This window comes from Ambystoma mexicanum, chromosome 3p (genome assembly GCF_040938575.1).
Source record: "Ambystoma mexicanum isolate Mex_15411 chromosome 3p, UKY_AmexF1_1, whole genome shotgun sequence".
NCBI classification, from domain to species: domain Eukaryota; kingdom Metazoa; phylum Chordata; class Amphibia; order Caudata; family Ambystomatidae; genus Ambystoma; species Ambystoma mexicanum.
The window spans coordinates 1,081,436,369-1,081,462,235 of NC_090925.1; the positions used below are offsets into that span (position 1 = coordinate 1,081,436,369).

At 43.8% G+C, this 25,867-nt stretch overlaps 1 protein-coding gene across 2 annotated transcripts in view; it reads right to left on the reverse strand.

Moving 5' to 3' along the window:
- The window catches only part of TCERG1 (transcription elongation regulator 1), a 1,289,229-nt gene that overhangs the window by 1,233,587 nt on the left and 29,775 nt on the right, over nt 1–25,867 (reverse strand). For both annotated transcript variants that reach the window (XM_069652440.1, XM_069652439.1), the window contains exon 2: nt 8,479–8,698. In XM_069652440.1, the coding sequence (XP_069508541.1) occupies nt 8,479–8,697 (219 nt within the window). In that variant the 5' untranslated portion in view covers nt 8,698. The remainder of the gene's footprint in view (nt 1–8,478; nt 8,699–25,867) is intronic.

Sequence of the window (25,867 nt, forward strand, 5' to 3'; positions counted from 1 at the left end):
CATCAGGCTCACAGATTGATGCTAAGACTTGATGTAAATTAGCTCAAAGAGATCCCAGGAGGTGGTGTTCTGGTCGGGCAGGAAGTGTGTAGGGATGTGGGTGGAGGTCTGAATTTAAAATGCAGCCTGTAAAGTGCACAATGCACTCATTTGGTCATACATTAAGATATATTACTGTGTAGTGTAGTAAGACTGCCAATGTATTACAAGTGTACTTTTTAAAGTAGACAACAAACACTTTCTGGTTGAAGAAGAGTGCCAGAGAGCAAAGACCAGTTAGAAAGGTTAGTCTTCCATGTCCCAGTGGACAGGTGGGATGATGTGCAGATCATTGCTAATTGAGAGGTTGACGAGTTCCAGTAAGCAACTGGCCCGTTATTGTTGGCCGTCAAGCACTTCCCTAACCTCCAACATTCTCAACTAATAATCACTTCATACGCATACCAAAAAAGGCACTGACACAGTCCGTTTGGTGCAGCCTGGGAACTAATTTGGTTTCCGTTTGTGCAATGACAACGCAATGTTCAGAATGCAAATTCTTTGCACATCCCTGAACACTCCAACAGTCTGCACAGTCTATCTTGGAGCAGCAAGGGAAATTGATCATGTGTTTCCTGCTTGCAAAAGTATGTAATGTTCAGTCTAGCAAGGAAGCCTTTTTTTCTGTATTCCGCCATGAAAATATTTTGCCATCCCCGAGCGAAGGAGCAGGATCTGTACACCACAGAAGACACTAAAGCAGATGACACCACAGCAGGCATTATCCCGACCGGTCAAGTGGGCAGGAGAGCACCACACTTTAGCAGGCGACTTCTAACCCAGTCAAGTGTACACAATGGAGACATTCTTGCAACCGCTGAAGCCTGAGAAGAATCGCTTCCATTTGGCCACCCAGACAAGTGCAGCCGACAGGGCAAAACAGCACAGCAAGATAATGTAGTATGCAGATGGTGGAGTCATGTTTTGCTCTGTATTTAATGTAGCTGTGTACCACGTCCGAAAAAACACAGTTGATAGGTACAGCGCTCATCCTCAAAACCTCCCCGACAAACTACTTATTTTGTATTTATTTGTATTTTATTTGTATTACGCACCTTGCCCTGAGGCATCTGGGCGCATACTTTGAAGGAAGTGGTTCCAAGAGGTTTCATACATTCAAAAACAACTTTACAAAGGAAAAGGGTAAATCTTAATAATACAAAACGCAGTTAAGCGAAAAACACGATTAAAAAAACCAACAATGTAGAAGGGTTACAATAGAATTCCTGGGAGTTTTGGTATACTACAACATATGCCACACAGAGGATATAGATACAGTATGGGAGGAGGGATAGGGAAGTGCAAGTCACACATTCCCATAGGAGGCATGTGTGGTTTAGGAAGATAAGGCTGAAGCATCAAGTTCATGGAGCCAAAGTTTTGTTTTGTTCTTAAAGGAGTGGACAGACGGTTCTGTTCTGAGAGTGGTGGGTAAGGTGTGCCATAGTTTGGCAGCGAGGACAGGGAATCTCGATCCCCCAGCTGTCTAAAGCTTGTAGCTAGGTTTAGTCAGCGTGTGTACATGGGCAGACCTCAGAGGTCTGGTTGCAGCGTGAATCGATTGGTCAAGTATATAGGTGCCAGGTTGTTCTGGGCCTTGTGTGTTAGAGCAAGGGCTTTGAGCGATATACGAAGTGCAACAGGGAGTTAGTGTAGATTGCGTCTTGTGTCAGAGATGTGTGATCTCCTCGGGACGTTGAGGGCAGCCCTGATGGCATTGTTCTGAGTGACCTGTAACTTATCCAGGTTTCTTTGACTAGTCCCTAAGTAGAGGGCATTACAGTAATCAATTTTGGACATAAGAGTTCTGGCGAGGATAATGCAGTTGTCAGGAAGGGTCTGCAGGTTTGCAGGTGTAGACCAAAGCCGAAACAGCATTCGTTTGTCTTTTAAGAGACAGTGTCGAGTCCAAGTAGATGCCAAGTGTTTTTGTAACGTTAGACACTTTGATAATGTCCCCGTCAATAGGAAAAGATTTGTAGTCTGGGTCAAGTTTGGAAAGTTTGGTAGGGGAGCCTAGGACGAGTAGCTCCGTTTTTTCATCATTAAGGCAAAGCCCATGATGTGCCATCCAGGCCTGGATAACTGTGTAGAGTACATGGAGTGCTTTATAATCGGTTACATAGTCGCCTGTGATAGGGAGCAGTATCTGGGTGTCGTCAGCATAGTTGGTGTAAGAGACACCCAGACAGTCAAGTATATCAAAGTGCGGTTTAGTAAACAGATTGTACAGTGTGGGAGATACACAAGATCCTTGTGGGACTCCACACGGGACAGGTGCTGGTTCAGCTGAGGCAAAAGGTGAGAAAACCCCCATGGTTCTATTTTCCAATAAGGAGCTAATCCAGGATGTGGCGGCGTCTGAGAAATGGGCAGCTATTTTAAGGTGGTGACATAGGATTTGATGATAAACCAAATCAAAAGCTTCTGAAAGATCAAGAAGCAATAGGAGTGCCAGCTTGCCCTTGCCTTTCAGATCCTCGATTTGTGCTTTTAAATCAATCAAGGCTGTCTCAGTACCATGTCTGGGTCGGAAACCTGATTGTCTGAGACCTAGCAGATTATTTGTTTCGAGGTAATCCTGGATTTGAAGATAAACCACCCAGTCAATGATTTTTAGTAAGGCACTGTGGTGATGGGCCTGTAATTGGAAGGGTTACTAGGGTCAAGTGTGGGTTTTATGATTAATGGGATGACCCACACATCCTTGAGGTTATCTGGGACAATACCAGATTTGAATGAGGCATTTATGAAGGGGTGCAAGATCGTGCGCAGCCTCCTTGATGGGGGCGGGGCATGAAACCCCTTGCCGATTAAACGGTTTGAGCTTCTTGATAATATTTTCAGCTTCCTCAATAGAGAGAGGTGCGAAGCTGAATGGTTTGAATGAGTGTTTAGGCGTGGGGAGGTTGTACGACGGGGAGTTGCCCGCCGAATCAGAGGTGGCTTCTTTTAGAGTTCATTTTGGCTTGAAGCGTAGAGATTTTGTCTAAAAAGTGCCTTTTGGATGTTGGTACACCTGGCAGTGTCAGTATCTAGAGGTGCTACTGGAGACCAATTCCTTGACGATCTTAAAGAGTTCCTTTGTGTTTGATTGTGCTAGCAATATCCGTTTGTTGTACACGTCTTTTTTAGCGGCCAGTATGGCTTCTTTGTAGGTAGAGGAGGCAATGGTTAGGTTATTTTTGTTAACTAGAGACGGTATACTTTTCCAATGTGCCTCAGCTTTCCATTTTTTCTTTGCGCCGGTCTCGGAGATGTGGGGTGAACCAGGTATTGAGGAGGAGGCAAGGTTTTTGTTTGCAAAGCTTAAGTGGCACAATGGCATTAAGGGCTTTTAGCATGGCACGATTATAGGTATCTACTAGGACTGTGGGGTCGGAGCAGGTGGTTGAAGCAATATTAAGCAGAGGGAGGATCAGCGGGAGAAGTTTCTCCACCGTGATATCCTCCTTATTAAGAGTGTGGATAGGTGGGGCAAGGTTAGGTTTGGCTGTTTGTGGATTGGAGTTAAGAGAAAATTATTTTGTGATGATCAGACCAAAAGCAAGGGGTCACAGAGATCAAGTTAAGCGAGCAGTTCAGGTCAGAGACCCAGTCAAGAGTGCGACCCTTAATGTGGGCAGGCTCTCTGATGTGTTGGGTAAGGCCGAAGTCAGTTAGTGTGCTTGCTAGGTCAAGGGCTTTAGTATCGTTCACATCCTGGTACCCTAGATTGAAATCGCCAAGTAGAAGGATTTGTGACTTGGGCTTGGTACTAGTGGCTAGGATGAATGAGATGTCCTCAGAGAATGTGGAGATATGACCTGGGGGCCTATAGATGAGATAAACTGTGGCAGGTGATTAGGCGAGATAGATAATTTAATGGAAAATAGGTCACCGGAAGGGATCCGTAGGTTAGGGACAGTTCTAAATTCAAGTGAGCTCTTGAAGATGAAGGCTAATCCTCCACCCTTGGTTTGATTGGTGTCCCTGTCACACCTGATAATGGGGTAATTGTCTGGGATAGCCAAGGACAGGGCAGGGCCTGCTGCCGCATGCAACCAAGTTTGTGATGGCAAGGAAGTCTACATTTTCGGTTATGATAAGGCCAGCGATATCTAAGGCACGATCAGGGAGGGAACGAGCATTGATGAGCGCGCCTTTGTCCTTGGGGTCTTTGGCAATGCTGGGAGCCAGAGGGGCTGAAGCATTTTTGTTAGGCGTTAAGGCAGTGGCTCTGTTAGGCGCTGGTGATTGGTTGTTGGCGGTGAGGCCCCGACAACGGGACAGATGGTAAAGTCTAGAAGCTAATCTCTGGTTCTGGCACTGGGTTGGCTAGTGTAAGTAGGTGTATTCTGTTTAGAGGCAATTAGTGGAATAGCAAGGTGAGGAGGCAAAGGACTGTTACCTCAAGCTTTGGCACAGGTACAGCTGCTACGACAGCCAGTCAATATCCAATCAATGACTGGATCAATGTGCGTTACCACCCTGTGTTGCGCCTTAAATACAAAGTCTGCAATTGTAGCGCATCCCCGGAAGTCACCAGCTTCAGCAGTCTGAAAGATACATGCAGGCCAAAAATTACCTCAAGGAGAAACTGAAATAAAATCAAGAGATATGGGTCATATTCGATGGGACACTGGATGTTGAAGGACGCAGTGTCCTCGCTATATTATTTGGAGCAGTTTGGATGATGGATGGCAGTCAAAGAATACACACATACCTTGCTGACATACTGTTCCTAGCACAGCGCAACCATGCCACAGTTGTGAGGGTTCTCAATGACTCAGACATCGCATTTCAAAATGTTCTGTGCATCAAGACGGACAATGCAGCATACATTCTGAAGGCATACAAAAAATTCCTAAAAAAAGAAATCTATATCCAAACTCAAACAAACTATCAACATCACATGCTTGGCACACATCCACAACCTTGTTGGAGTCTTTCCGAAAGACCTTTTGTTGAGCTGAATGCTTTTCTAATGTACTTCTCTAGGATTTTGTATATGGCTGGTAGCTGAAAGCGTCGATTCTTAAAAACACCTCACCGAGACCCACAGAATGCAACCCTGAATGGCACCCGATCCATGCAATACCCAGGGTTTCGAACATGAGGGGGGAGCCATTTAGCTGTTGCTTTTTGCCTAGTAGAGCCTGATTAGCTTGCCACCAACAGCTACCAGGAGCTACTTTTGGCTCCCCAGGGCAACTGATTCTGAACAAACAAAACTATGTGAATTTCACTGTGTGTTTGGGATAATCTATAAATAAACATTAGCACACCTCTATACAACATTTAAAGCTTTAAGTGTAATAAATAATGGACAAAAACTATATATTTGCATCTTATATGGAAGTTAGGTTTGGGGAATGCTATGTACAGGCTCCTCATTCCCCAGTGGTAGCTACTGGTTAATGAGGAATACCCAGGAGCCGCTTAACTCCTGCTTATCCAATCTGAATTTCAAACCCAGAGTACCCCTTGGAATTCTTGATTTGCTGCAGTTCAGTATCACTGCAAACATGTACACACATTCTGGTTTTGTGTAATCTGAGATGCATCTCAGCAAGTCACCCCTGCGCCCCCCCGGCCCCATCCCAAATTCCTTAGAAAACCTTCAGAGGATTCTAAGCAGCAATACCAAGAACTGCATCAAAGCTCAGCTGCAGATGGTGGCTGACAAGTGCCATAGCATTCCGTTTCTAACTGAAGTCTTTCAGAGTCTGTAGTATCATCTTGAAGACCTACACATTAACTTCACCAACAATTCTGTGGGCACATTGTAGTCACTGCAGCCTTCTCATGATGCAGGAGAAGGAACTGCATTGAGCTTGAATCAGAAAAAACAGCTCAAGAACCAGCTTAATCAGGCTGTTGAAAATGTTGTAGACAATCTAGGCAAATAGTTGTAGGTCCTGAGGCAGTTCGCTCATCTGTCTCTGGAATAATCGTCAGATCTTTTCTGGCTTGGGATGGCTGACCGCCTACCTATACCATCAAACGTGGCTAGGGCATACAAAGACTGTAATAAGTTCTGCAGATGCATAGAGGAGTAACAACATTTACAAAATAATGTCCGCTAGACGAAGATCGCTTGCCGCGAAACCAAACCAAGCACTTGGTATTTTAGCACCACAACCAGCAGCAACGGGATGTTGAGTTTACTTCTGGTTCGTCCAAGGACTTACAACAAAACTGCCAAGTTTCAGAAGCCGAGGCTGAAGCGGAGGCTAATGTGTAGGTTTGTTAAAGGTTTTCCACATCACTTCAAACATTCCTGTTTCAATCTGCAATACTCTATACCGTTCAAGTTCTCTGTTTTAGGCTAAAATAAAAGATGTTAAAATTATGTATTTCTCAACAATAAAAAAAGTGTGGCAAAATGCTGCAAAAAATGCAGTTATGCCGCAATATCCTGTAGGGTCTGAACTTGGTGATACGTCTATATCGCTTCATATCCCATCCTATGGGTCACAGTTGGTTTCTGTCCTTTGCACGAAAAGTAATTGAATTTAGTTACAATGTACAAAATACAACAGATAAAAAAGTGAAGTCTGGGTGGTATCCACTTGTATATGTATTTTTAGTTAAACAAAGGGTTACTTGTCTTGCAGTTGAACCTAAAACGGAATACACAGTAGTCTTGCTACACACATCATTTTCAGTATAAAGTGCATGGACAATCTTTTACTTGGTCACCCTTGATCAACAGTGAGCACAGTGGTTTAACATTTGGTGAAACCCTGCAGACTATTAACAGGTTGGTCTTTCTAAACCCCACACTAGTAGTGGGATAGAAAACCCTCCAAACAGCCACGTCGAAATTACCCTAATCTGGTTTGTAATAATTCTGCCCTGTGGTTCTCAGTCTAGTAATGGTTTCTCTATTTAGTCCATTTATTCTGTTAACGTAACTATTTAAGTGATGGCCTTGCATCTTCAGTTTTCAATAGGCCTTTGTGGCTTTAAATTGTGGAAAACATATCTGCTCCTTTCCCTTCAATAAATGTAAGTAAGCCCAATTATTTACTTGTACTTTAAGCACTTGTATCAAATTCGGTCAGCATTGCAATATTCACAATTCTATCCGCTGTGAAGGACTGTATGTTTGTGGTGGAGCCGGCCTGACAATTTCTCCCAAGCGTTTTATCAATAATACATTTTCTTGTAGGTCTGATTTCTAAACGTGGTGCCGACAAACTCTCGAAACAAGGGGAATGATAAGCCTCGGAGTAGTCGTTGCCATCTCACGACCCTCTGCCTTCACTTGTTTTTGCATTGTTAATGCTGTAGTACTTTGTTAAAGGGAAAGGAGTTTGGTTATCCAAGAACAGAGAAACGGATTAGTTAGAAATACTGCAAACGGTTCCATTTAGTTTGTGATATACATGATTCAGTGACCATCCAGGCTGCATACAGTACGTAGTAGGAATAACTTGCTTGATATAAGAAAGCAGTTATACCAACTAAACATAGATTAACATTGCAGACATTTTGATCTATTAAATATTCCATTTGCTGATTGAGATTTTGGAAGTTAATGAAACGCACCACGGAGGAGGGGGATCAAACTGCAACACTGAAGGAAAGAGAACCTGGATCGGATTTGGAAACCCAGGCTTCAAAAGGAATACAATTGCTGGATTCCATGGCAAAAAATATAATTTCATAATCTGGCATGGAGTACGAACTACACAGATAAAGATTACCTTGGTGGTGGTAGTTGTCCCTACTAAGGGGAATACATATGGCAATCTTGCCAAACCAGAGCTGTGTCGAGTTACCCAATCAGCTGGCTTCTGATCAAAAGGACATCACTGCAAACTGGCCACTGGAACATACTTCGACTTTTGTACAGTTTAGATTTACAAAAACATGCAAGTGTGTATGATCAAGTTAGGTTGACGTTCAACTTTTTAATGTAAAACCTGTACATGATGTTAAAAAAGCAAAACTCTGTTGGTTAGATATTCTGATTGAGTATCATGCTGGGACAGTTTTCAAACTTTCCATTTTGAGCATTCTTGATTCCGGATTCCGTTTAAATACACAGACCTCTTGACAAAGGAATGAGAATTGTTCCGAAACATGTTGTGGGATTAACAGAATATTAAAAAGTTTAGAACTCATAATTTACTTCATGAAAGAACATCTAATAAACGCAAGACAAGCTTGTTTTCGGTCGATAAACAAGAGCATAGACCCAACTACTCACAGGGTAGATGTTAACCAACTATTTTATTTAATGCAACAGTCACTGAGTAAGCAAATCTGCTCTTTAAGAACATATTTTTGTTTTTGTTGATAACCAAAGTGAAATTAAGGACCACAATGGCTAAATGCCAGGTTCCAACTGCAGGCCAGTTGTGGGGAAAAAGGTATTGGGTATGGCACACAAAAGCAGAGGCATTCAAGCAATGCAAGTTACCATAATAGCTTAACAATAACACCTACCTGGAGATGTGGTGGGCCTATAGGTGGAGGAATCCCTCCTGGAGGTGGAATTGGAGGCATATTGGGATCAAATGGCGGCCGCCCAAACGGCGGGCGAGGTGGAGGTCCTCGCATCATTCCAAATGGAGGTGGTGGGCGCATGAGAGGCGGTGGACCCCTCATAACTGCACTGGGCGGAGGAGCCGGGCCTCTAAATCGCATAGCCTGCTGCTGAGCCATCCTATGTTTAAAAGACAAACCAATTCATTTTATTGAGCTTTGTACACCAAAAAAACATTATAAAAAGGATAATTTCAATAATTCACATCAGCAAACATCAGTTTATTGTATGGTTATTTGGCACCTAACATAAATTGCAAGTGGGAGTGTTTTTTTTAAAGCAGCATACCACAGACTTTGAAGGGGAGCACACACAACCATGAAAATAGCATGTTAACCACGAATTTCCTAGAAAACAAAAACATTGGATGCTAACTGCAGAAGTAGCTTAATAGGCAAGATCCTGAAATTCCAGATAGTCCCATCCGTTCTTTTCTAAGAGTCATGCACAGCGAGGCCAACACAATTGGCAGAAAGGTGCCATATAGGACTATTCTACCTTACATCACATACTGCACTATAACATGATCAGCAAAACCATCACCCTAAATTGCTCATACTTGTGACCATGAAGAGCCTACAAGTCACAAGAACGCTGAAAGTGACCAGGCAACATGTGTAGCTTTGGAACAAGCTTCGAAACTACAGAAGTTTGTAACGTTCTTTCGATTGGATGTTCCTCCCACGTATTCATCATCTTATGATAATTATCCTTCCAGCTTTAGCTGCTTTGGATTTTTTTTTTCCCGATAAGGGGCGCTGCGTGCTGTCTCGAGTTGATGTCCCTCTACTCCATTCGACTGTCAACGTCATCAGTATAAATAGCACAAGCAGGGCCTGTTGGCTTCAGTTCCGTTTCTCCCCCTCATGTAGAGGGATTACCAGGTGTACCCATAGACCGTAGGCTCCAAGAAAGCATAAAGACACAAATTCTACAGCGGGGTAGGCTGGGAGGGGCGATGAGGAATACGTGGGAGGAACATCCAATCGAAAGAAAGTTAACAGGGGTAAGTAACTTGTTGTTCGAATGGACTGTGTCCGCCCACGTATTCCTCATTTTATGAGAGACTCCCAAAGCAGTAATACTTTGGAGGTGGCAATAAGAATTATATTTTGTTTTAACTGTGGTCATGGACTGAATGAAGGACCGCTTTTCCAAATTGAATCCAGGCAGTAATGTTTCACAAACGTGTGAACAGACGACCAAGTGGCCACTGAACAAATGTCTGACTGGAAAACCTCTCAGAAGAGCAGCAGAGTTTGCCATGCTCCTTGTGGAAAGTTCTCTGAAACCTTCCGGCGGGTCTTTGCCCGCTAAACTGTAACATTCCCCAATAGCCAGTTTTGTAACAGCTAACCCCAATTTAGGGCCTATATAGCCAACGAATAATTGCTCATTTTGATAAAGTGTAGCCATTCCTAATATATAAAAACAGAGCCCTTTTTGGGTCCCGCCTAAGTAACCTTTCCACCTCCTTTCCAGGATGAGGTGGTGGATAGAAAGTTGGCAAAATGATCTTTTGCGGCAAGTGGAAGTCAGGGACTACTTTAGGTAGAAAAGAAGGTTTCACCCAGAGACCAACCTTGCCTTTATAGAAAAGCATATGTGGGGATTTACAGGAAGTGCCTGCAACTCGCTTACCCTGCGGGTGGACGTTATCGCGATTAGCAAAACAGTTTTCAAGGTTAGCCGTCATAATGGACATGAGTGTATAGGTTCAAAAGGAATGAATAGTAGAAAATTTAACACCAGGTTAAGATCCCAAACATGGACTTTGAATGGAACTGGTGGAAATACGTTCTTAAAACACTTTAGGAATTGACCAATCAATCATAGGGATTTTAAATTATGAATCTCCCTCTGAAGAGCGGTTGAAAATAGATAGAGCCGCCAATCTGGAGCCCCAGATTCGCCAAATGTAACAATAAAGAAAGCACCATAGAAGTGTCACATAGAAAGGAATCCACATTCGTATCCCTGCACCACTGAACTTGTTTCAGCGGCAGCAGTACAAAGATTATGTTGCTGACCACTTGGCCGAAAGCAAGATCTCCATTACATCATCCAGGAAGTCCCAATCCTTGTATCTCAACCTCACAGAAACCATGCATGAAGAGTGAGAGTCTTGACCTCTGGATGGCGACCCCCGACCCTCCTCTCGCGAGAGAAGGTCCCCTCTTTGTGGAAGATGCATTGGAGATGCAACGTCCTCCTGGCCCAATCCAGAGTAATTAGGATCATGGATTTCCCAAACTTTCTCAACTTCCTGATCACATGAGGAAGTTGAGGACTGGAGGAAACACGTACAGGAGTGGAAACTCCCAGTCCACGACAAACGCATCCCCTAGAGCTTCCCTTGGGGGAAATTCCCTGGAGCAAAATAATTTGCATTTACGGTTGACACTGGTCATGGGCGGATCCACATGCAGGGTTTCCCAAAGGGTGAAGATCTCTAGAATGACTTCCCGACTCATGGGAGACTGCTCTGCCTGCTCAGAGCATCCACCACCATGTTCTCCTCTCTGGCTAGGTGAACTGCTGATAAAGAGATTCCTTCTTGAATTGCCCAGAGCCAGAGCTGCATTGCTTCTCTGCACAGTGGTACTGACCCTGCACCTCCTCTCGTTGAGGAGGTACATGGCCACTGTGTGGTCCGTCATTATTAGGACATTCTTTCCCCTTACAAAGGTCAGAAAGGCCTTCAGCGCTAGTCCGATTGCCCTCAGCTCCAAAAGGTTGATGTGTAGTTTAGACTCCGATGGAGACCAACGATTAACAGCTCATTGGCATGGGCTTCCCACCCCGTGAGTGAGGCGTCCGTCATCACAGTTGTCTCCGAGCATGGCTGCCAAAAAGATTCTCACTCGAGAATGTTTTTGGGAAAGGGTAACCATCTTGAACTTGTTTAAATCCAAGATGGGTCTCAATCCTCCGTCCTTTTGGGGAATTAGAAAGTATGGAGGTACCAACCCTTGTTCCTTTCCACCACAGGTACTGGTTCTATAGCACCTTTCTCTAGCAGGGTCAAAATTTCCCGCACAAGGAGCGGATCCAGAACTTTGAAACAGTTGTTCCTGGGTGGATGATCCGAAGGCTTTTCTTTTTTTTAAAGGAAGGCAGTAACTTTGGGTTACAGTTTCCAGTGCCCAAGCATCTGAAGTAATGCCCGGCCATTTTTTCAGATGGCGAGTAAGTCTGCCCCAGACCAGGGTCTTGTGAGTCAAAGTATCAGAGTGGTTTTGAGGAGGCTAAAGCCGCGGCTGGGGGTAAAACTGCTGCTGCTTGGGCTAGCTTTGCACCTCTCTCTCGTCCACCACGAGGGAATCTTCTCTGACCTTTTGACTGGCTTGTCCTCTTCCAATTGAGGTGTAGAATCGAAGGACTTTCACCCCTCCAAGATGATTAACCGGATTTAGCCACCGCTTTTGAGGTCTGCAGCTTCTCCAATCTCATCAGCCTTTTTGCCAAACAGCCTTGAGCCGTCAAAGGGCATACTGAGGAGTCTAGACTGCACATTTAGTGAAAAACCGGACTTCCTCAACCACGCAAATCTGTGCAACACAGTGCAAGTTGCCATGGATCTGCTGATGCTGTCTGCAGTATCTAGACCTGACTGGAAGCATTCCCCGATTGCCTCCTTACTATTCTTGACGATAGCCAGGAAGCCGTCTCTTTCTTCACCTTCCGGGTTGTGCCGAGCCGCCACAGCTATGCAGTCCCACAGGGTATACATAAATCTTGACATGGTACAAGTTGCGTTAGTTGACTAACACCATATTACCAGCAGTAAATATTTTTCTCACCTAGGCATCCACTATCTTATCATCCCTATCAGGAGGGATATGTCAATTGCTTAGTAGAGGTAGCAGCTTGAACAACCAAACTTTCTGGTGTTGGATGTTTTGTTAAATACTCTGGGTCACTGCTAGATGGCCTATATTTCTTAGCAAACATTGTATTTACTGCAGCCGCAGTCTCTGGTGTCTCCCAATTTGTTGAGACCCTTTTTTGTAGTGCAATGTGAAAAGGTCAAACTGGATCTTTTTGGGGACCCCGATCCAAAATATCCGTCGGGTCATTCTGCTCAAAAGAAGGAGTAGGCCCGCTCCAACCTAAAAAAAACTCTTTCGCTTCCTATATGAGGAGTCAGCGGGGTCAGTAGGATCTGCTTTACCAAATTCTGGTACAGGAGAGGCATCTAAACCACTCGCCGATTGAAGATTATCATACAAGTCTTTTAACCTAGACTCTTCTGAGATTAATTCCTCTGGCACATTAGGAGTGCCATTGTAACCCAAACGGTGGTGTGTTATCTGAAGGTACATTTTCTTCATAGAGGTTAAAGACTTTTGAAAAAAAAATTCTTTGTTTGGAAAGGGTTTGAAAACCTTTTCCGGGTTAGTGTTGGCTTCAACAACTTTGAGGAAATCGTCGACGACTTCTAAATCTGTTTTGTTGGAGTAAACTTCGACACTGAAGTCGACGGCTCTGACGCCGATGGTGTTATCGAAGGCTTTGGAAATTACAACTTTTTATGCTTTTTGGAAGGAACCCTCGATGGACTGGATTCCTGACTTGTCGAAGCCCTCGAAGATTTCTCATTGGATCAAGATTTTTTCTCTATGCTGTTCCGGTTTATGGCTCGGTTTCGATGGTTTCAACTTCCCTTTGCCCTCTTGATGCAGATCGACAGGGGTATGGGCTTTCTGTTCATCCGATGGAGGGTGGGCCGCATTCGGGAAGATTTTAAGCATTTGGTTACGAAACGCATCCCATTTTGCTGGGGAGTCCAACTTAGTTGGACATTTGATTACTCACTCGGCCAAGGAATCACTAGAGGTCAAAGGTGACTTGTGACGCCTTTCTTGGCCTTCTTCGAAGAATGGTGCGATCGACTTCTTATATGGCATGGCATTTGTAACGCGCCTATACACAAGTGTTTCAAGGCGCGAAAATCTTTTGAGAAAATCTTAGATCTTCTCCTTCAAAGAGAAATCTCTCGACTCAGTCTTTCTTTTTGAGCTCTTCCAATGAGACTTCGAAGGCAACCTCCCCACCACCAATTTACCTTTATGCTCCCTCAGAGCCTTTCCGTTCATCGCCTGACCGGAGTTACAGTCGGCGGTACGGTGACCGGTACCAAGACACCACAGGCCTATGCGGTGGGGTCAGTGATCGACATCTTTGATCCGCAGTCTTGGCACTTCTTGAAGCCTGTCTTGAGCGTTGATGGAGCAGACGAGGAAGACATTTTCGTTTCTTGTAAATAGCCGACGAAGTTCACCGAAGAACCGAAGCACACCGTAATTCTTCGAAGCGTTAGCTTGGAAAAACAGAACTGAAGGCAACAGGCGATGCGTGCGCTATTTATACTGATGATGTCAAACCAGTCGAACGGATGCCCTCGAGGGACATCGTCTCGACAAGACGGCACACAGCTCGCCCTGTCAAAAAAAAAAAAATAAATAAACATTACGAAGCAGCTAAAGCTGGAAGGATAATTATCATAAGATGAGGAATACGTGGGATGGATAATTATCGTAAGATGAGGAATACGTGGGAGGACACAATGCATTTGAAACACAATTCTCTAACTCATTCCAGAAATCAAACCAAATGGTATAAAGAGCAAACACAACCAAGTCAACCCCACATTTCTTCAGAAAAGCAACCCCTGTCCTCTTTTGTAGAGGCAACAGCTGTAAAATGCAGAGGATGAAATAGTAATTAAAAGAAAAGGAGCTGAAGTAGCTCCTGGGTGTCAAGATTTTCATCCAACCAGGAGTTCCTCATCAACATTAGCTGCTAAAGTCCAGTCTCGTGAAATATTGCGAAATATATGCTCCAGTTGGCTCTGGGTCCCAAAATTAGCTCCTGGTAGCTGTTGGTGTCAAATTAACTAGGCTCTTTTAGGCCCTATTCAGGAGCTAAATTGCTCAGAACTCCCAGCAATGTTGTACCCTGTAATGGGTGAGGTGGGCCCTTCCTGGCCACAGTAGACCCTTTCTGTGGGGGCAGCACACAGGCTGCAGCAGCTCGCTATAGGGTGTGTGTGTTAGCCCCCACTCTCTGCGGTGACAGACTTCCCCGTTCTCGGGGGTGATGCCTTAGCCTCATTGGGCTGCTCTTTGTGGCCGCCTTGCCCATTGCCTCAGAGCACCCACTCCATCTACTACAGCCATCTCCCCCTGGCCACCAACCTCCTCCATATATCCACTTGCCTCTTCCCACCCCCACCCCCATCTTCTCCCAATACATTATTCCTCTCTAATCTTTAGCCTCCTCTCAAAACTCCTGCCTACACCGTCTTCCACCATTGCCAACATGCACCAACCAACTTCCAGAATGACAATGTCTGGACTGAGAACTAGGGGGGGGGGGGAGGTTTCTTATATAGGTGTAAAATTCCTCCCAGTGGGTCTGACACCCAGTAGTGTCTGCAACTGTGTTGGCGTAATTATGTTCCGTGATTGGCTTTGGCTTCGTTTGAGCACATTAAGTGCTTAGGAAGACTAGCAGAGCCTTTAATTAGTGGGTCTGTCATTTTGGATTCTACACAGGCCGTTGCCAGCGCCTCGGGAGCTGTGCAGTTTCAGAGTCTCCATAAACTTAATCAGCGACCATGCTCTAGTCCTTTGTGAAGTCCCACCATGTGTGCAAGCCCGTCGGTGAGATCACGCAGGAGCTTCCAGTGAACTCTTGGTCTCTGTTTGTGCTCCAAAGTGTGTTGTAACAGTAAAACACATTGTGTTCTATGATGTCCGGTGAACACTCTGGATTGTCCCAATCTTAACGAGGTGTAACGCTCACCTTGCATCCACAGGGGCGCCTCTCGACTGGTCTGGGACGCTTCTGGGTACAGTGCGCCTTAACCGTGTTTCGTTCTGCCAGGAATCAATTCTAGAACACAGGAGGTGATTTTAGCGACTTCTCCTTCCCTCGAAAGACCCACCTCCCGGCGTTCCCCCTGCAGTTTCCCCTTAGGACTTCTCTCACCTTGATTTTTGGAATGTTGCATTCTCCGACCTGCCGTACTGGGCAGGGGTGCGTCGTCGTTGGCTTGATCCGTTGAGTTACTTCACTGGCGATAGCCTGGAGTCCAGACCGGCTGTGACTCCACCTTTCAGGTAAGTCTTTAATGTTTTTTAGAGTAGTGTCGATAATGACAAATGCTCCTATAACCTTCTTCCCTTGTCTTGCAGGAGCTGATGGAGAGAGCAGAGACTGACGGCAGAGTTCAAGAAGGTAAGGATGCCTAGATGCGGCGCTGGAAGCGTCTTGCAAGTTGACTGACCTGTGATGTTATTCTTTACAGGTTGCAGAGTATTCCTGGAAGCGGCGATAAACTGGTAGCAAACGCCGAAGATGATGTTCGGAATGGCAGAGGTCTTCCAGGAGAGTTGTGGAAGTAGCTTACTCGATGTTGATTCTTGCCTCTTCTTTTTCTAGGGATGCAGCAGGAGGATGATGGAGAGATCCCCGAAGGCTCCAACTGAATGGAGGAACTGGAGCTGAACAGGTAAGGATGGCGATGTTCTTAAGTCTCTCGCCCGTGTAGGCCTGGATGCAGAGCAGGACCCGGTGAGCGTCACGCTGCAAGAGCAGAATAACGCAAAGGGTGTGCCTCGGGTTGGGCATGGTTTAAATACCCGGCAGGTATCCCAGGTGTCTTTGGGGCAGATAGATGCTAGACTGCTTGTTGCAGTTCCCCGATGATTTCTGTGGGGGCAGCCATGTTCACCCATTGTCCATTGGAATCCACATTCATCAAGTGAGCCTGATACCAACGGCGCCAGGATTGCATCCAAGGCATCCGCGAAGGGCTGAGATGTGCCTTTTTGGCCTTATTGGAGTTCTGTGGTGGGGGCCATGGTGCCCGAATCCCATGGTCTGGGGCTAAGGTTGTGACACCGGGATAGTGTTTCTGAATCGTTTCTGCACACAAAAAGGGTAGGTTGATTTGTTTTAGCGCCACAGTCTGCTAGAAAGGGCTTAAATATTTATTTTTAGAGAGCCATGGTGTTTCTTGGTGGTATCTTCAAGGCGCTGTACGATCAGGGCATACGCTGGGACTGTCCTCACTACGTGAGTCTCTCCATAACCACCCCCAGGACCATCAGTAGCAATAAGCTGTTAGGTAGCAACAAAACAGGAAAATAAAAAATACACTCAGCCCAGGAACATAAAACGCCCAAAAAAAATTGAAATGGTAAGAGGATTACACCCCAGCTGGGTCTATGAGCACCACGCTAACCTCCATTATATATTAACAGGACAAGGCTGCTCATACACTACTATGACGGAAATCTGTGGGAACGCATATAGCAGTTGAAAATTCTAGTCTACTATGAAAGCGTTCACCAGTGTTCCTTTTGGGGATAATTCCTTGGAGCAGAACAGCTTGCGTTTCCTGTTGCAGCTGGATACAAAAAGATCTACTTGCGGGGTTCCCCAGAGGATGAAGAGCTCTGCAAGGGCTTCTCAGCATAGCTCTGACTCGTGGGAGACCGAACCCTGCCTGCTCAGGGTGTCCGCCATCGCATTCTCTCTCCCAGCCAGATTAATTGCCGACAAGGAGATTGGTCTTTGCAATGCCCAAAACCAGAGTTGCATTGCCTCGCTGCACAGTGGTAGTGAGGCAACTCTGATTTTCTTGTTTATGTAATGCATGGCCACTATGTTGTCCGTGATGATCAGAACTGCATTCCCCTGTATAGAGAGCAAAAAGGCAATCAGCTCCAGTCCGATCACTCAACTTCAAGGCTGTTGTGCAGTCTTGCTTCTTCTGGGGCCCACAGTCTGCTCACCTTGAGTTAATTCAGGTGTTTACAACAGACCTTCAGCAAAGCATTCGTCACAATTGTCACTTGCAGCCCGGGCTGACAAACCAGTTGCCCTGCCATCAAGTTCTCCTTGCTGGACCATCAAAGACGACTCTGGTCGGGACCTTCAACTGGTCCATCATGTTGCCTGAGAAGTGTGACCATTGGGATCCGAGGGCCCATTGAAGGGATCCAATTCTCAGTCTAGCCTTAGAGAAATGCAGGATGACTAGGCTCACTAACCATATGGCCAATAAAGCTTTGCCGCTATGGAACTTGGAGTCCATCTCCTGGATGTTGATTGATATTTTATTTCTATTGCGCTCGTACACAAGTGTTTCAGAGCGTGACAAGGCAAGGGAGGGGAACAGGGGAGAACAAAACAGCGATCTTACTAGGCCCAGTGACATTGAGAACCCGCAAGTGCATGGGAGAGGGGGGGGAGAAGTGAAAAGTGCAAAGCAGAGAAGAAACAGATAAATAACAAGAAATAAATAATAAAGGCAACAAACAGTGGTAATGCAGCCAGCAATTTACATGTGCTAGGTTTAAGGCAGCAGACAGGGTAGGTCTGATAAGTGCAGGAAGAAAAAGGGGGGGGGCTGTATGGGAACAGGTACAGTGCAAGGGGTGGCCCGGAGGCAGTGCAGGAGGGTGGCAGGGTGAGCAGGTACCTGGACCCAAAGGACAGAGGGTGGCCAGGTGCACAGTGCCAAGAGAGAACAGATCAGCGGGGGAGCGAAGGCAGAAGAAAAGAGGAAGGTCTTGAGGTGCTTCCGGAACCGGAGATGGTTCTCCTCAAGTTTGGGATGGTCTGACAAACACACACTGGAGACAGAGCAAAGGTGCCGAACGAGGAGACCACCAGGGACAGAGAGAACATGCACACCCAGTGATTAAGTAAGAGACCAGACAGTATCAAAACTGTTTAAATTCTATTGAAATTATTTGTACTCTGTATAATATGACCGTGTGAAATTTTGTTCACAGTTTTATTAATAGATTTCAACCTAGATTGCTTTAATGTGCAGTTCCAGCAAAAGGAAAATAAACGTAGCCCAATAATGTTGGTAAAAAGGCAGGAATACAAGAATCATCATTCCAAGAAAGCCTGCAGACTGATCAGGCAGATTCAAATTGTTGTTGTTCCAAGCAGAAAGTGCTAAGCGCCGCGTCTCTCATTCATGAAGAGCGCCCCTGCTACAATAAGTAAGGACACAACCTGAGAACTATGATGTTTCAAAATAACCAACCAGTATTACAGAAGGTAAACAAATATTTTCCTGGGTTCAAGCTGATTCTTTTAATAGCTCAAATCTTCGGAATAAAAATACTTCAAATTGTCTTGCTTTTAAATTGCCATCATCATACTCAGATGTTGCCAAATGTTCAAGAAACTCATTAAATCAATACTGGCATCTGGTTGGGCTTCATGTCAGAACAAAATTACATGAATTCTGTTCTGATGTTTGAATAAAACAAAATTACATTTAGGAACCATTGGTATTTCTTTATTTGTATAGCGCGCCTGGCCTAAAGGCATCTGGGCGCATATCTTGAGTTAGAGACAAATATTACATAGTACATATTATCACAATGCAAGGGCATATGTACAGTGCAAGGTAATATATATAGATATAGAGCAGAGAGCGATAGTTTGGCTTTACTCTTGAGAATGGAAGGAAGGTTCCGATCTGAGTGGGGTAGGCAGCAGTGTTCCACAGTTTGGTAGCTAAGACAGGGAAACTACTTCCGCCCACTTTCTGAAGCTTAAACCTGGGAAGAGAGGCAGTAGGCTTGGGCGGTTCTTGGAGGTCAGGTAGAGGTGAGGGGTGTGAATCGGCTAGCCAAGTAGGTGAGGGGTGTGAATCGGCTAGCCAAGTAAACAGGAGTCTGATTAGCCAGGTAATCATGGGTGAGAGCGAGCGTTTTCAAGGAGATTCTCTGAGCTACCGAGAGCCAGCATAAATGTCTGGTGTCAGAGATGTGCTGATTTCTTGGAATATTTAGGGCTGCCTTGATGGTGTTATTCTGTGTGACCTGAAGTTTATTTAGGTTACGTTGGCTCGTCCCTAAATAGAGAGCATTGCAATAATCAATCTTAGACATGATGAGTGTTCTGGCTAAGATAGTGCAATTAGCAGTAGAGAGAAAGGGTCGGCATGCTGTGTTAAGTTTCCAGGTGGAGGCGGAGGTTACAGAATTAGTTTGTCTAGATAGTGACAGGGTGGAGTCGAGGTAGATGCCTAGCGTTTTAGTATCATTAGAAACCTTGATGGTATTACCATCAATGGTGAATGACTTGAACGCAGGATCTAGTTTATTAAGACGATAGTGTGAGCCCAAGATGAGAAGCTCAGTCTTATCGTTGAGGCAAGGAGCATTAGCATTAATCAAGGATGTGCTGGCGTATAGAATTTCCTACATAAATCTTCTGACCAGTAGATAACCCCTAATTCATTAACCTAACCCACCCCACACATAATTGAGGTGAAATCCACACAAACAAAGTTTGCCCTTCTTGCATTCAGTATTTTTGTAGGCGTAGTAAACGTGCAATATTGGAACAAAGTATTGCCAGAAATACATTTATGACAAAGTCTTATCAATTCTCCATATGGAATACTCTGAATTGTCTTTTTATGAATGTTCAGACGTAAGTGTTGCATTGGCTAAGACGTTTTGTCACACGTACTAGTCTGCAAAGTAGTTGCCACCTTATAAATGCTAGTCAATAAAATGAATTTGGCTTTCACTATATGTTGCTGTGAATCTAACCCCACAGGAATGTAGATTGATCCAATCTTTGAATTTCAGAAAAGTGTGCAACTCATTTTCAGAAAAAAAGAATGTCATTGTGAAAGGGTTAATGAAAGAAAGCTCAGAGAGGGTATCCTGCAATACCAGGCATCACGTCATAGACAGGGTTAAGGGCTGAGATCAGGATGGTGGTGATAGGTGAATGATGGACAGCTTATGCAGCAAATAGAAAAGCTGAATCCTGAGGTATAGGTGCTTTATTCTAATGCTGGCTTTGATTTTGACAGGAATCAGCGGAAGAAGAAAATAACATCCGTTTCGATTGGGCGTACTAAAATAATGACAGTGAATGAAGCGAACTGAACTCCGTGAGCCATTGGAGTACATAAGGTTTAGATAGTTGAGCAAAGTTGTTAAACTGTGTGCTGAAGCGCCGTTGCGCCCGCTGATTCGGTGTTGATGGAAAGAGAAATAAACTCTGAGAAAAACATTGAAGCCGTACAAGCAGTGATGCGTCTTCCCATTCGTCTGGCAGAGGAAGTTGAATGAATGCAGAGGATAACGTTACGGCCGCGGCCTGATCAGCTGTACGGCCTCGAAGGTAAACAAAACCTTGCCGCCGAAGCCTGACACAGCTGACGGACGTGTAGCACATCAGTCAATGGCCGCACTCCGATCAGCTGGAAGGAGCTTGAAACCACGCCCGCTACAGCCGGAGACGCCAGAGAGCAGCTGGCATTGTACGTATGCCTGCCAACGTGGAAAAAAGGAAAAGATTGAATTCTCCAAGTTGGGGAGAAGCGTCGGATTGAAGATTAAAAAGTCTGTCATTTTATTTTGGGAAACGAGTAAGAATCTTAAAGCAAGCCCATCTCACGAGTTTCGGACTGGTTGGAGGCAGAAACATCAGATCTGGCACAAAAGGAAGACACTCTACTATATCGTTTATAACAGCCAGACAGTACCTATGATTACTGGCAACAGTGTGAACGATAGTTCTAAATAAGGCTGGAGAACTGTGTTGTGGGTAAAGACTGAAAGTTATCTTGGAAGTGTAAGAGACAGAAACACTGGGTGGTACATTAATGGTGAGCTGAAACAGAATTAAAATACAGACCATCCTAAAATCCATGAACTGTGTCCTTCAAGAAAACAGAAACCACGAAAAGAGAAGTAAGAGTTGCCAGCGACCAGTAGCCTTTTTTTGGTGTTAGTTTAATAAAAGTTATTGTTTGAACCTTTAAGTGAGTGCGTTGTCTTTATCCCACCATCGAACTTGTGACAGTCAACTATCAAGTGTTTCCAAAACAATATACATTAAGAAACTAATAATCCTGGAACAGATATTGTTTTGCAAAAAGCACATTAATAAATGTGCATGTGAAGTGCCAACATTGCTTTCATAGCAGCACCACAAGACTGTCGATAACGCTGGTGATTGAATACAAATATATTGTGTTTCAACGTGAAGCTACACATCTAATATCATATGGTTTTTGACGAAATAAGAGGTCCGATTCAGTAAGCAAGAAGCTGCTGCTTGTGTACCAAAATCATGTTAGGTTCTAGTATGTGAACTATCAACATCCAAACTGTAAAAAAGATAGGAAGTGACACAGAGATCTTGTAGTAATTGTAAAATATTCTTTAACCATTTGCCAAAAAATAAAAAACGACCACTCCAACCCATCCCATTTAATCAACACAATCATTTTATCTTAGCTATGAATAAGGGTGCAACAGAATAAGTAACTAAAGCCAGGACTTGGTTAAAATTCAAGGTTTGAGATTTTTATTTATTTTTTATAAGCATTTCGCATAATACAGACCTACCTCCAAGGACACCACATGCTAGCCTTATCGTGGTAAACAAATATCAAATGGTGGGCGTTATACATAGAGAAATATGGTGTGGAGGGTGTGGCTGCGACCAGATTACAAAAGCCAGGATGTGACCGAGAGGCTGTTTAAAAGCACTAGAATGTAAAATACAGGTTTTCCTCAAATTGAGCAGATTTACAATTTTGGGGCATACAATAGTCATTTGACCTTTCAAGGTTAACGTTTTTGGGTCAAGCTAGAACTATAACTCTGCGCCACAGATTCCAACATAAGCATTTGGTGCTATATATTGAGTTTTGGAGATAGATCGATATATTTTCAAAATCTATATAGGATGAGAAAATATCATTAACATCGAGATATATACATATACTACAAGGTTTTGATATTTTAATATTTACACAGCTGTGCGCTTTCTCAAACAGGAAGAGGAACCTGAATTTGCACTATTTTGATCAATGTCCTATTAATCACCGAGCAATTTATCCACAAACAATATCGAGATACATAAATCATATCGTCATTCAACCCAAAAATATCAAGATACAACTTTTGGTCCTCATCGCCTAGCCCTAAACATTTGAGTTCTTTCTTTAAGTAACAGTCACAATACCAGTCTTCCCAACAAAGATGAAAGGTGAAAGTCTGCGCTCAGAAAAAAAAACTTGCAGCTCAGATGTAGGAAACTGGAACCAACAGGGATTAACATGTATGCCGTCACTGAGATGAAGAGCTCTCCTGCAGTGCATGCTCCCAGGATCGTCTGTGTTGTAGACAGCCCCCAACAGAACACCTCAAATTGTCATGGCACACACGCAATCGCCAGCAGAAGGTGGATGGGTTGCATTGGGAGTGTACCTTGTGATATTGGGCATCAAATATGAATGCCATGTCATTTTAGAGGTCACCATTAATTGGTTATAGTGCAAACCTCACAGTCTTCAAATTGTTTACAATGTCCCTTCAATATACCTTACCAACTTTAGAATTTTTTTTTCCCAAGTAACTAATTTGTTCCAATTCAACCTAGTCTTCTGAACTCATGAACGTGTGAACACATCTGCTTTTTCTTTTTCATGTCAGGAATAACACACAAAACAGGTAAATTGGGAGACTACCAAATGTAAGCAGAGACTTCAGTGAACAGCAGCTTTGTAATCTGCCTGGTTACTCTGGAAGCGTGCAATTCAAACGCTCGCCAGCCAAGACAGTAAACTTGCATTTGGCAAGCGTAGAACCAACAATTGTGCTACCTATATAGTACGGACTGTTTATTCTCTGAAAAAAAATATACGTTCTTCAATTATTTTTCATTCTGTGAAAGCGCAATAAAACAAAAATTGCTACAATGGTTTCTGAAGTCCCTAATCGTTTCCCCGTTATGAAAAGTCGCTATTTATGCATCAAACCAACCATTGCAACCCACGGGTGTGACTGCCTTGTATTCAGAGTTGAACAAGGCATTAATGGCCATTGTATCATATTCAATGCAATCTACTTTAAACCATATATATCAAAATACCTTTTTAAACCTATTCATAAATTGAGCCTATTCATAACCAATCCAAATTCTGCCTCCCCTCCACTAGAAATTCACATATCCATCTTAACCTCCCTCCTGTGAGGAACACCCTTAGTCACACCAACATAGTGCATAATCACTTCTCCTTTCAAATAACTGATGGTTTGAAGCCCTAGAATGTTGCATATCTAATCAGCCTCTCTCCATCCACACAATCATAAAAGGAATGTCCCACAATTGCTTAACTGAACATGAACCAGATTTATTTTGAATAATCAAATTATGCTGAACAGCAGGCGATTGCACATTGGGCGCTCAGATATATAAAAGCATCTTAAGAAAAATAAATAGCAGTGATAAAGCTACAGAGCTTGCCCACACTGTAAAACGGGTAAAATGGCCATGGGTATCTTACGCGATTACAAGTTAACCATCATTCTTAGACAATCATCTGCAATTCTAGAGACCTCCACCCATCGAGCTTTGCAACTCAGAGAATATAGCGAGTACTATTGATCTGCCATATTAGTGCATCCTTGTTGGACACCAAACTAGAAGACAGAATAAAATGCACCTCACTCTATCCAAGATAGATTACTGAAAAAAACCCTTTGTAGGTTCAAATAGTCGCAACATTAAAAAACTGCATGCAGGTCACTCAAAATAATGTGCCAAGACCCACTCTAAGCATTCCTTAAAAAAATAAATAAATAAAAAAAAAAAAAAAAAACACTAAATAAATCTCTGCTGCTAGACGGAATGCCCACTGGCACCCGGTTCACCAATGCATGGTGTTCAAAACTCTCTCCTTGCCTCACAAATGTTGATCTAACAACGCCCCAGATACCAGTCAAGGAAATTCTCCAAACCGCAACCCGGCAGGCCTACACGCACCACCCACTCGCACCTATTTAAGCGACAGACAAAGTGGTGGCTGCTAAACACTGGAATGCCCTTACGCAATCACCAAGATCAGAAGCCTCCTTTTGATCCTTCCGTAAGGGCCTCAAAACCTGGCTATACAGGCAACAATTGCAAAATTAGCTGTGATCCCACAGCCCACATTGTATGAACCATTATGATCTTAACCCAGTAACTTTTATGTATGCATCACTTTCTTTATGCAAACAAGCGCCCAGATGCCTTTGGGTTCGGTGCGCTATAAAAATGACAAAATAGATAAATAAATGATCAAGCAGTCTTAAGGATGACTGACTGAGAAGAATAACCAAGAATGCTCCAGAGAAAAAGCTTTGCAAGTCAGAAATTGGATGCACACAAACCAGCATAAGACCAAATAAATCAATATTCGGCCCACATACAAAAATAACAGGAAATCGGACCATAAAAAGTTTCTGGATTTTGCATCTCCACTTCAAAAACTACTTTCAATCCAATCAATAAATCTCCAATACGATAGCTATTAGTATTTTTGGAGCAGGTAGACAAAATGTGATAAAGCCTTCATTCACATTATCTGCCTCTACTTCCACGTCTCCAGGATTAACAATATTCCAAAAATGTTTTTTAAAAGTTATGATGTGCCCAGAAATACTAATGTTTATGCCTCTTAGCAACAACACTATTATAGTATTTATTTATTTTGACACTTGTAAAGCGCACCAAACCCTAAGGCATCTAGGCGTTGGTTTTTAGAAAGTAAGGCAAAAAGTACATACATAAATGCGTAGTAAGGTATAGGTTATATGTAATGAAAAGGCTTTTGAAGGCACACCCCTGTACGTGCTCACACAGCCTGCTATGGAAAAAGGCCCAAGACACTCTTTCAAGGATAACAAGTATTTATTTCTACAGAAACTGGAACGCATCAGCAAAAGCACTCTGCTGCCGCAGAACGTTCTGAGGTCCGTTTCCATGTGCAGTACATTATAAGCACAAACAGCGTCACTGACATCACATATAATGTACAAAGCTACAATACGGATTGGGGAGGCCTATAGATGTAGGGCCTGCTCCTTATGGGATGCCAGGCCATTGGTCCATCTTCATCTGTCCAGGAGCTACTTTTGGGACCCCAGGCCAACTGATGCTGAACAATCACACTTATGTGAATTTAACTCTGTGTGTTTGGGACAATCTATAAGTAAACATTAAGATACATCTTTATGACATTTAAAACACAAGGAGCCATAAATAACAAAATGATGTGTTTCCATCTTATGTTGAAGTTAGATTTGCACAACGCTCTGTACTAGCGCCTCATTCCCCAGTGGTAGCTGCTGGTCACTGGTTCATGCTGGATACCCAGGAGCTGCTTATCGAACCTTAATTTCGAGCCCTGCTCTGCACAAAACACGTGACCCATTCCTGAAGGCGCGATAG